General features: G+C 34.0%; 1 protein-coding gene across 1 annotated transcript; it reads left to right on the forward strand.

Annotated features, from left to right (window-relative positions):
• Positions 1-531: 531 nt before the first annotated feature.
• LOC133204961 (cyclin-dependent kinase 11B-like) lies at positions 532-9717 on the forward strand. Its single transcript, XM_061340702.1, has 16 exons — positions 532-739; positions 841-1040; positions 1758-1917; positions 2198-2352; positions 2582-2728; positions 3128-3271; positions 3509-3592; positions 3764-4018; positions 5327-5448; positions 5846-5951; positions 6176-6297; positions 6615-6722; positions 6830-6946; positions 7642-7790; positions 8026-8215; positions 9317-9717. Exons 1-16 carry the CDS (start codon positions 552-554, stop codon positions 9419-9421), a joined length of 2352 nt encoding a protein of 783 aa, XP_061196686.1. The 5' UTR covers positions 532-551; the 3' UTR covers positions 9422-9717.
• The last annotated feature ends 1213 nt before the right edge of the window (positions 9718-10930 follow it).

Genomic DNA, 10930 nt, shown 5'->3' on the forward strand with positions numbered 1-10930 from the left:
GTTGGAACATCTTGTGGTTAACAGATTAGCAATTCTTTATTCTAGTACCATATCTAGTTCATACATGTAGTCAGTAGAGTTCTCTGCTCTTGCCTAAGGGTTGGTCACACCCATAGTTTGATTATTGTATTATCATGATATAATTCTGATCTGTTGGTGAAATACTAGTTAGGTGTACATTATATGCATTAGTAAAAACAATCAAACAGTCTTATGGGACAGCTGGTATGCACACAGAGGTTTTCTTTTGTGATACAGCTCCAGAAAAAAAATCACTAAAACTAGCTTTACAGCTCGATCTGCCTGCATAGGTTAATAGGTTCTGGGTTCTGGTGTTGGTAAAATCTTACTCCAGGAAGTATATATAGTGGAAACCAATTATGATGAACATGAAAACTTGTTATTTTATTGTATGGTACAAAACTAAAAAGCTTTAAAATTGAAGAATTTTCAACAAGCAGGGATGAAGTATAGTGTATACACCATGTGGTCTGAAATGAAACTACATGTCAGAAATCTAGACATTACTTTTTTTGTTTATTTCAGTTAGTATGTCAGACAGTGAAGATGATAGCAGAAGCCCATTTGAACATGGAGAAATACCCCCTAGTCCAGACATGGATGTGGTAGAGAACATACAAATTTCCTTTTCTGTGGCTGCAAAAGAAAGGATAGGAATTGACGAGGAAGATGACGAGGACGAAAATGAAGAAGTATCTCAGAATGAAGATGGTGATGGGTAAATTATTATTTTTTACACAAATTATTTATCCAAAAGATTAAAAAGTGATTTTCAATGTTTTGTTATAACAAGTAGTTCAATTCTAATTTGGTTCATAGCGACGAGCATATGGAAGAGGATGATGGTATAAACATTAAGCCACCACAAAATCAAGCAGGTCGCAAGGAGAAAAGTCACAAGCACAGACATAAAGAGGATAAAAGGAGGGACCGGGAACATAGGGCATACGACCGACATAAGGATCGGAGTAGAGATGTAAAGGACAGTGGGCGTGGCAGAGAAGTAAAAGATGTAAGAGGTAAATATGAAAGCATAATAGAATACACATTATATATTCTTAGCTTTAAATTATAAATCTTATCACAAATTTGGACAAGTTACACTTCACAATATAAAATTTTTTATTTCACCTTCTTTATAAAAAGAAGAATATATTTTAGCAAATTTTTTTTTTAGCATAAGCAGTAAAACGGAGAAAATTTTAAATATTTTATTTTTTAGCTCACCTGAGGCGAAGGCTCAAGTGAGCTTTTCTGATCGAAATTTGTCCGTTGTCTGTTGTTGTCGTCATAAATGTTTCAAATTTTCGTCTTCGTCTCCAGAATCACTGGGCCAATTTCAACCAAACTTGCCACAAAGCATCCTTGGGTGAAGGGAGAAAATGAAAGGCCACACCCTATTTCAAGGGGAGATGATTAAGAATTAGTGAACTTTCAAAAATCTTCCTCTCAAAAACCATTGAGTCGGAAAAGATGAAACTTATATGAAAGCCTCACTACGTCAAACTTGAATCTACACTATTTAATGAAGCTTTCATGAGAGGGTAGGTTTGGGGGGCCACAGTATATGATCATATATTGTTTTTAGGAATATGTGGTGGAAAAATCTACTGGGACATAGTGCTTCATGTGTTCTTGTGGCCCATGGGCGTCTTGTTTTGTTTAAACAGTGATCAGTTTGAATTATATGACTAATGCTTAGAATTTTATGATTTATGATTTGAATTTACTTCAAGCTGTAGGGAGGTCTCACGAAGAGAGAGGACATCACAGTGAGAAGCCAAAGTCTCGTGAAGTGAGGGAGGTCCATAGGGAGAAGGAGAGAGATAGAGAGAAAGAAAGACGAGTGAATGTTCAAAAAGAAATAGAAAAACGAGAAAAATCTCAGAGGGAAAGGTATACAAAGAAATTTCAGTGGTTCATATAATTTACTACATTCACATGCATACTATTGAACAATGGAGATAGTTATAAAATATGTAAACAAACAAAGAATGAAATGATTGAAAGAATTTACTAAGTACCTGTAGATCTACATATATTTAATTAACTAGCTATTGCTCATAAAAAATGTTTTTCAGTGAAAGAAATTGATGTTAAAGCTTCTGATCAATGCTTAAAATGTTATTGTTGAAAAGATACACATTTTGATGCATTGAATGTTTCTTATTTTCAGAGAGAGATTAGAAAGAATTGAAAGGGAAAGGGAGAGAGAGAAAAGGATAAGAGAGGACAGAGAAAGGCGAGAAGAGGAAAGAGAGAGGAAAGAACTTGAAAGAAGGAAAAGACGAGAAGAAGAAAAATATATGGCTGCACAACAGAGAATGGAAGGTATTTGATAATTTGTTGTTTGTAACTAGCATTTCTGATTTTTTGTGGTATAGTAATGAACATCTGCTATTGTTGACTGATGTGAAGAGGAGAGAAATCATACAAATTACAAAAAAAATAAAGGAAAAGTTAACATACATAATTGCAAAGAAGGAAACAATTTAGTTGCAGAATTCTTTCACTATCCGAAAATGTAAATGCTTAATTGCCACATTCTTTTTGTTTTCAGATGTATATAGACGTGAGAAAGAGAGAAAAATGGGGAAACAAACACATGGACATATTGAGGGTAGAAGTCGAAGTAGGGAAAGACATCGTCAGCCAGAGAGAAAAGAGGAAAGGTCAAGGCCAAAGAAACAACGCTCACCCGAGCCTCGTAAGAAAATAGTTGGGCAAAAATACATTCATAATTTCATATAACTTCTCTTTTACAATTTAAAAGTAAAAGAAATCAGATGTAAAAATTACTGTGTATGTTATCCTGAATATTCTGGTACCTGTATATTGTAAGACAATAATTATGCCAGTTGGAAGCCTTACGGATTTTTTTTTGTTATTGTAAAGTTATGAATGTAATCAAAGAAAGCAGGGTAGACAGCCTACATGTTAGGACTGCCAGAAACTTTAAGACATCTGAGATTTTGAAGTAGCAAAGCTTACACTCTACGTATAAGAAGATAAAAAAGACTGACTTCTTTTGAGATTTTCATGCTATTAAACATTAAATATTAGAGATACCAAATTCAACAATTCCTGTATAATTTTTTTTGTGCAGCACGCAGACCTCAGACTCCCTCCTCTCCTGAACCTGAACCAGAACATGAGGAAGTGGAAGAGTCACCAGAGAGTCCTGATCAAGAACATGCTGATCAACATGAAAGTGCTGGATCTGACAGTGGCGAATCAGCATCAGACTCAGGTATATATATACGTATATATATGTATGTGTGTTTACGAGACTTAAACAACTCACATAGAATAATAAAGGGATGGATAAAAAATTTCTTTCTGCAACCTGTTAAAAAATGACATAAAAGCAAATATTGAGTTTGTACTTCATCTTCCTTAGCATTAAGATTTAGTTTTGAGTTACTGTATTGTAAATACATGTAGGATGATCTTTGGACATAAGTGTTTTACGTTCTTTCTGTAATAGGGTCTGACAGTGAGAGCAGCAGTGGAAGTGAAAGTGAGGATCATGAGGATAAAGAAAGGAGCCCAGAAGACAAGGAATCCATGGGTAAAGACTTATAATGAAACTAGTTTTACCATACATCAGGAATATATCCAACTGTCAAAACTTTTGATAGAGCAGAAAAACTGTATAAGTGCATATTATCATAAAAACACATGGAAACAGCTGAAAGTCACATGTGAATTGCATCATCTCTATTTTTGAATATTTTTTAAGGCAAGGTGAAGTCAAAGTTTGATGATCACTCTGATCATGAAAGTGGTACAGACACAGCTCGAAACTCAGAGCAGGAAGATGAGGATGTGTACATGGATGAAACACCCCCAGCCTCTCCTGTGGAGCTGCGTCCAGAACTCCCTCCCTACCTGCCAGCCATACAGGGCTGTAGAAATGTTGAGGAGTTCTCCTGTCTCAACAGAATTGAGGAGGGAACATATGGAGTAGTGTACCGAGCAAAGGACAAGAAAACAGGTAGGTCAAATGGAAAAATTGATGTTGAATGCTTTTTTTATTTTTTGGAAAGCTAGAAATCCACTGCAATCTGTGAGAGGATCAAAAGTTCACTGAAAAAGGTTCTTATTCAAATTTTCCAATTATTTTCCAATATTGTAAATTTTTTTTCTTTCTTTTAATTTGTTTAAATAGATTTAAATGATATAAATATATAATGTAAAAGATAGCATCATATAGATTACTCAATCTTTTAAAAAGGATGACTGCACTTAACGCCGGTTTTTGGGTCTTTTTCGGTCGCTTCTGTTGCTTTTATATCAAACTCTTATTTCATTTTCATATATTTATGAAAGAATCCTGTCAATTTCGAGCCGAATTTAAATATTACAATGATCTTAGACTGTTATACAATAAAATGATTCTATGTTTTCTGTCCTTACTCTTTCCAAGTGTAGAGAATTTACACTTACCTGCCCTTGATTAAACATTAGGTATGCATGAGAGGTGGAGCTAACATTGTAAGAATGGCTCTAAAATTAGACTAGATAAATAACAATGACATGTATTTAAAAAATACGAGATCACTCTTTCCCATTCCTTCTCATTCCCTCTTTATTCTGTATGGCACAAGAACACTATTTTCAGAGGTTTCAAAAACGAAATTAACAATATGAGCGACGTCCATGTAAGTAAAGTATCTTTTAAATCAATGCCTAACAATTTAACGTGTTCGAGCACTTTGTCCTAGTTAGCACAAAACATGCTACTTTACAAGTCACGTGACGGAATTTAATATTCACAGAGTTACCTGAGGTAAGAAATCACGTGGTGAATTATAATATTCAACATGTCACAGCCCTTGGTTACAATAGAGAGAGCGATGTAAGAAGAAGCAGTTTTTTCTCGTTTAAACCATGAGCGCATGTTTGTCTATTAATCTCCTTTTGACACAACATTGTTAATGCAAATATACAACTACTGTTAAACGGAGAACAATAGACAAACATGCGCTGACTATGTATAAAGTCAGTGAAAAGGTGGGCGTCCTCATTATCGTACGGAGATTCAAGGAATTGTGATGACCCCCGCCTTAGAAAACAGCTTCGTACTTCGTAAATACGTACTTTTATTTAATTTAATTACATAAAGTTGTAGATTAGATGTTGACCATTTGTGCAATTAAAAGAAAAATGCTTGTTTTGAAAGTTTATTTTGTCGCAATTTTCGCATGTCCTTAAGTGCAGTCATCCTTTGTAAGCACCTAAACTAAATGTAAAAAAAAAATCATATGTTGGACATGTTTTTCAAAATATCTATTAAATTTAGATGAAATTGTGGCATTGAAAAGATTAAAGATGGAGAAAGAAAAAGAAGGATTTCCCATTACCTCTCTGAGAGAGATCAACACTCTCCTAAAATCTCAGCACATGAACATAGTGACAGTTAGAGTAAGTGTCAGACTTTGGAATTTATTTTTGTTGATAGTGGGAAAGGATGTGTGGTTATTTTTTGTGAATCACTGAAATAATGACATAAAAAAATGAAAAAGACACTGAAAGGAAGCTTGATACAAGTTTGTTATTCTTTGAGGGGTGTTGTGTCCCTTTCAGTACAGTTTATAATAATGTCAATGAATGGAACCAGTTTACATTACAAAAGTAAAATCTTGTTCTTACCATTGTTTTTTTTAAACACATGCAGCATAAGCTAAATATGTAGTAAATATGTAGTAAATGAAGAGAAAAAAAATGAAGGAGGATTGGTATCCATCTCAAAAAAGGGAAAAATATCTTTTGATTACATACCATACAGAAGTATTTTATATGAAAATATATCTTCTTTCAGGAAATAGTCGTTGGCAGTAACATGGACAAAATCTATATTGTAATGGACTATGTAGAACATGATATGAAAAGTCTGATGGAAACTATGAAGCAACCATTCCTCATGGGTAAGTGTAGTTTTCTTGTTTCACATGTAATAAGCCATGCAACTAATATTATATGCATTGAAATTCAGTAGACTGCCATGATTTATGATTTTTTTAACCAATGATGTAAATATATATATACATATACAATGAAAATGGAGGAAAAGAGCATATTCTTTGTATTTTTCTGTACAATACAAATGCATGTATATTGCAACAACTTAGATGATTATTTGACACTACAGGTGAAGTGAAGACATTAATGATACAGTTGTTAAAAGGTGTGGCTCATCTCCATGACAACTGGATCATACACAGAGATCTCAAAACATCAAATCTTCTTCTCAGTCACAAAGGCATACTTAAGGTTTGTTATCAATTATTACCCCCATCCAGCAGATTAATTGTATTTATTACCAAATCAGTCATTGTAAATATTTGAAACTGTGAAACATTTATTTGGAAAATCTACTTCTGAATGCTGACAGATCAAAACTTGCAGATAGGAATGAAGAAAAACAACCAAAAAAAGAGAGAAAGAAACAAACAAAAAAGCAACATTGTTTTAATGATTATTAATAGAAATTGCATTTGAGAATCTCAAGTATACCAATTCCTACATGTAGTTGAGGTGTTGGAGGACACCTATAATTTGTGTTTATTGTAATTTTTGTTGTCTTACAGATTGGAGACTTTGGACTTGCAAGGGAGTATGGATCCCCTCTGAAGCACTATACCCCCGTAGTAGTCACCCTCTGGTACAGGGCACCAGAGCTTCTACTGGGTATTAAGGTAAAACTAAACATAATGAAAGGTCAAATAAAAGTAATGAGAGGAATTACTAACCTAGAAAAAAACACATCATAAAATAAAATTGAATTTATTTCTTGTTGCACTAGGAATATTCTACTCCAATAGACTTGTGGAGTGTAGGATGTATCTTTGCTGAATTCCTGACGATGAAACCTCTTTGGCCAGGAAAATCTGAAATTGATGAACTCAACAGAATATTCAAGGTAATGAAATTTGTAATGTAAACATGTAAACTTATCTTTCCAGTGATATTAGGTACAGACTACCAAGTGAAAATGCAAGAATATCACATCAATCTCGATCATAATTTCTTCAAAATACCATAAAGTCTTGTGTTTATCATGCACTTGTGTAATATATACACCTCCAACTTTTTTTGGGGGGGGGGTGTACTGAAAAATGTAAGATCTATGTATAAAATGCTCCCCCAAATAGCTAAAACTGGATGTGACATATTTTACCAGCAACAGTAGTGTAAAAGAAATATTTCATTTGGAAGTTATCAATTCAAAACACTTCAGAAATGAGAGAAACATTGAGCCTTTAATTTGTTTTGTAAATGCAGTTAAAATATAAACTTTATTTATATATACTATACACATGTATATTTGTATTAAAGTTTATTTCACACTTTGATTGTTGTATTATTATATTTGATAAGAAAGAAAGGAACTTAATATTTTCTTTCAAAATAGCTCCAATGCACCCACATTTTTTCCGGAAAAGTAGAAAAAATGTAATATAAAATTATTAAGACCTATCAATCTTTCCATTTTGAAACCAAAGTTCAAAAGAGAGATCCATTAATAAAATTTTGATTAAAAAAATAATGAATGCTGAAATATCTTCCTGTGAAAGCATTCGATAGGGTTCTAACTATTTTGTTTCCTGGTTACAGGACATGGGTACTCCTACAGAGAAAATCTGGAGTGGGGTCAAAGAATTACCAGGCATGAAGAAGTGTACGTTTGCCGATCATCCCTATAACACACTCAGACAGAGGTTTGGGTCGTATCTCACAGATCTGGGATTTGATCTTTTGAACAGGTATTGTTTATGAAAAGTATGCCTAAAAGAAAACATTTAGTTTTTTAATTTGGTTGCAGTGAGCAGGAGGGGATCTAAATGATCTCTGTTCAATGACAAACTGAAAAATACATTTTCAAAAACCAAAGAAATGTATTACTCTGTGATTAAATTGCATAGAACTTAGCTGCTAATTCTGATATCAGTTATTTTCCAGTTTGATAGTAGGAGTATATACAATTAATTTCAATGACAGGTTTCTGACATATGACCCTACAAAGAGAATTACTGCAGAGGATTCTTTGAAGCACAAGTTTTTTTCTGAGTCTCCACTACCAGTAGATCCCTCCATGTTCCCGACCTGGCCAGCCAAGAGTGAGCAACCACGGAAACATACAAGCTCCCCCAAACCCCCATCTGGGGGAAAGGCCTACTCCAAATTACTGGTATGAATCAAACCTATTGGTTTTGCTTTTTAAAGATTTTTGTAGGCCAAGAATAAAATAATGATAGATTGCTTTTATGAAGAATTTTGTTTCTATTGCATTTTGCTTTAAAATTTCATATGAAAATGACATTTCTTTAGTGAAAATTTACTATGTAGAAACTGTTCAAGTGCCATTTCTTTAGTGTCTTTGAGACAGAGCATGTGTGAAAATGAGACAGGAGTTTTGCTATATATTACCCTATAAATCTAAAAAACATTTTTCATTCATTGAATACATGTTTAAGAATATTTTTTAAGATTTATATTTGTAATGTATGAGTTTTTAGACCACTGTGTTACTAGATCAAACAAGTAAATTTTCTAGTTTAATTAAGGGAAAAGATTGAAGTTGAATTGCAACTATTATTATAGAATGAATCATAAAAAATTCACAGTACAGAATGAAAAAATATTTAAACATGGTCATGAATTTGTACATTAGATAATTGTCATATAGATTCAGCAGTAAGCTTACACGTATATCAGTAATGTTAACATTACAATCTTAACCTTCAAACAAGTGGCCAAAGAATCTATGGAGGTCTCATTAATTGGTGGTGCAGTATTTATTTCACTGAAACCTAACATCCAGTGGATGAGTAATATAATAATTAACATATGAAACTCTCAAGCAAATTGACACTGTTCTTGGAATTAAAGTACAGGCCATTTGTGATATGCCCAGATGGTGCATCTAGGGATTTACAATACCAGACTTGCTTTGGATGCTGAATCTGACCAACATATTCTGCCTAATTGAATATGGTGTCCAAACTTGTATGGGTTATGTACATATGTAAATGGGGATGCACACTACTGGACTTGCTTCAGATGCTGGATTTGACCTACAATTTCCAGATGAGTGACCAGGTTGAAGTTTTTGGAGCAGGTCCATTCCTGGAATAACTACAAATCTTATCCATACCAAACTTGCATAGATGTTGCATCTGGGGATGCACTTTACCAGAGTATTTATTTGGTGTAAGATTTTGCCTTATTTATTGATAATATTTGTTGAGGTTAGCTTTGTAATCTTTGATTCCCTATGTTCATATTTCAGGGAGGAGATGATGATAAGATGATAGAAATGGATGCAGGTTTTCATCTGACTAATGCTGCCAAAGGGGTTTCTGCCACTGGGCCAGGGTTCAGTCTCAAATTCTAGGAAAACAGATTGTGCTTACCAATAAGATGAATGAAGCAACTATGGCCATTTTGAGTACAGCTGCATATCTAAGTTATTTGTGCATTGTGCTCTTTCCAGCATATAAAACAAATGGTAGAACTATCAACTTTGTGTGAATCCAATCATTAGGAATCTTTACTTTGTACTTGACAGCATATACAGTTAAAATCATAAAGACAAAAGGAATTTAATGTCACATTTTAAATCATTCACATTATGGCACTGTTTTGCCAAAAAAAAAAATGAAATGGTAAATAAAAATTGAATATTACTTATTACTTGTTCAAGCTTTTTATTAAAGACATTTGAATACTTAGCAGATCCAAGCATGCACTTATCAGTAAATTCAATCAATATTTTATTTCTGTAGTCAAAGCAAAAAATAACAAGAGGCCTAGGGGCCACAGTGCTCATAAGAGTAACTTTGGCCCTGCTGGTCTTCACCAGATTTTCCCCCTTGTAATACTTATTGTGGCCCCACCCTACTTCTGGGGGTCATAATTTGAACAATTTAGAATCTACTCTACCTCAGGATGCTTCCATATAAATCTAAGCTTTTCTGGCCTATTGTTATTGCAAAGAAGTATATATTTCAATTCCCCATTGTGGCCCCACCCTAGCCCCAGGGGTCATGATTTGAACAATTTATAAACTACACTACCTCATGAAGCTTCCACATGAGTGTCAGCTTTTCTGGCCTAGTGGTTCCTGAGGAGAAGATTTTTAAAGATTTTTCCTATGTATTTCAATGTAAAAGTTTGATTCCCTATTGTGGCCCCACCCTACTTCTGGGGGGTCATAATTTGAACAATTTAGAATCTACACTACCTCAGGAAGCAATGTAAGTTTCAGCTTTTCTGGCTCAGTGGTTCTTGAGAAGAAGATTTTAAAAGATGTTTCCTATAGATATTTCAATGTAAAACTTTGATTCCCTACTGTGGCCCCACCCTACCTCGGGGGCCATGATTTGAATAATTTAGATTCTCCACTACTTCAGAAAGCTTTCACATAAGTTTCAGCTTCTATGGCCCAGTGGTTCTTGAGACGTTTTGTAAAGATTTTTTCCTATTTATTTCATTATAAAACTTTGATTCCCTATTGTGGTCCCACCCTAGCCCCAGATTTTTTATAACCCCACCCTATTTTTGTCTTTTCTTGATTATCTCCCCTTTCCCAATGGAAGGGGGCTTGGCCCTTCATTCTAATAATTTAAACTCCCCTTCAGCCAAGGATGCTTTGTACCGACCCTGGTTAAAATTGGCCCAGTGGTTCTTGAGAAGAAGTTGAAAATGTTTTAAGTTTACAGACGAACGGACGTCGGACTACGGGTGATCGGAAAAGCTCACTTGAACTTTCACTCAGATGAGCTAAAAAGTACAAAATATTTGAAGCTACATGTATAAATTTTTATTTTTCAGGTTCAACCATAACAACAAGAAGTTCATCTACATATTGTATTACTTGTTGCACTTCATCCATACAAAATAA

The sequence above is a fragment of the Saccostrea echinata genome, unplaced genomic scaffold (assembly GCF_033153115.1).
Source record: "Saccostrea echinata isolate AGI-Se365-2 ecotype Australia unplaced genomic scaffold, CSIRO_AGI_Sech_v1 ptg000054l, whole genome shotgun sequence".
NCBI classification, from domain to species: domain Eukaryota; kingdom Metazoa; phylum Mollusca; class Bivalvia; order Ostreida; family Ostreidae; genus Saccostrea; species Saccostrea echinata.

Coding starts and splice junctions, on each gene's coding strand:
- LOC133204961 (XM_061340702.1), top strand. CDS start 552: ATGTCAGACAGTGAAGATGATAGCAGAAGCCCATTTGAACATGGAGAA. Junction 740..840: donor CAGAATGAAGATGGTGATGG/GTAAATTATTAT, acceptor TTTGGTTCATAG/CGACGAGCATATGGAAGAGG. Junction 1,041..1,757: donor AGAAGTAAAAGATGTAAGAG/GTAAATATGAAA, acceptor ATTTACTTCAAG/CTGTAGGGAGGTCTCACGAA.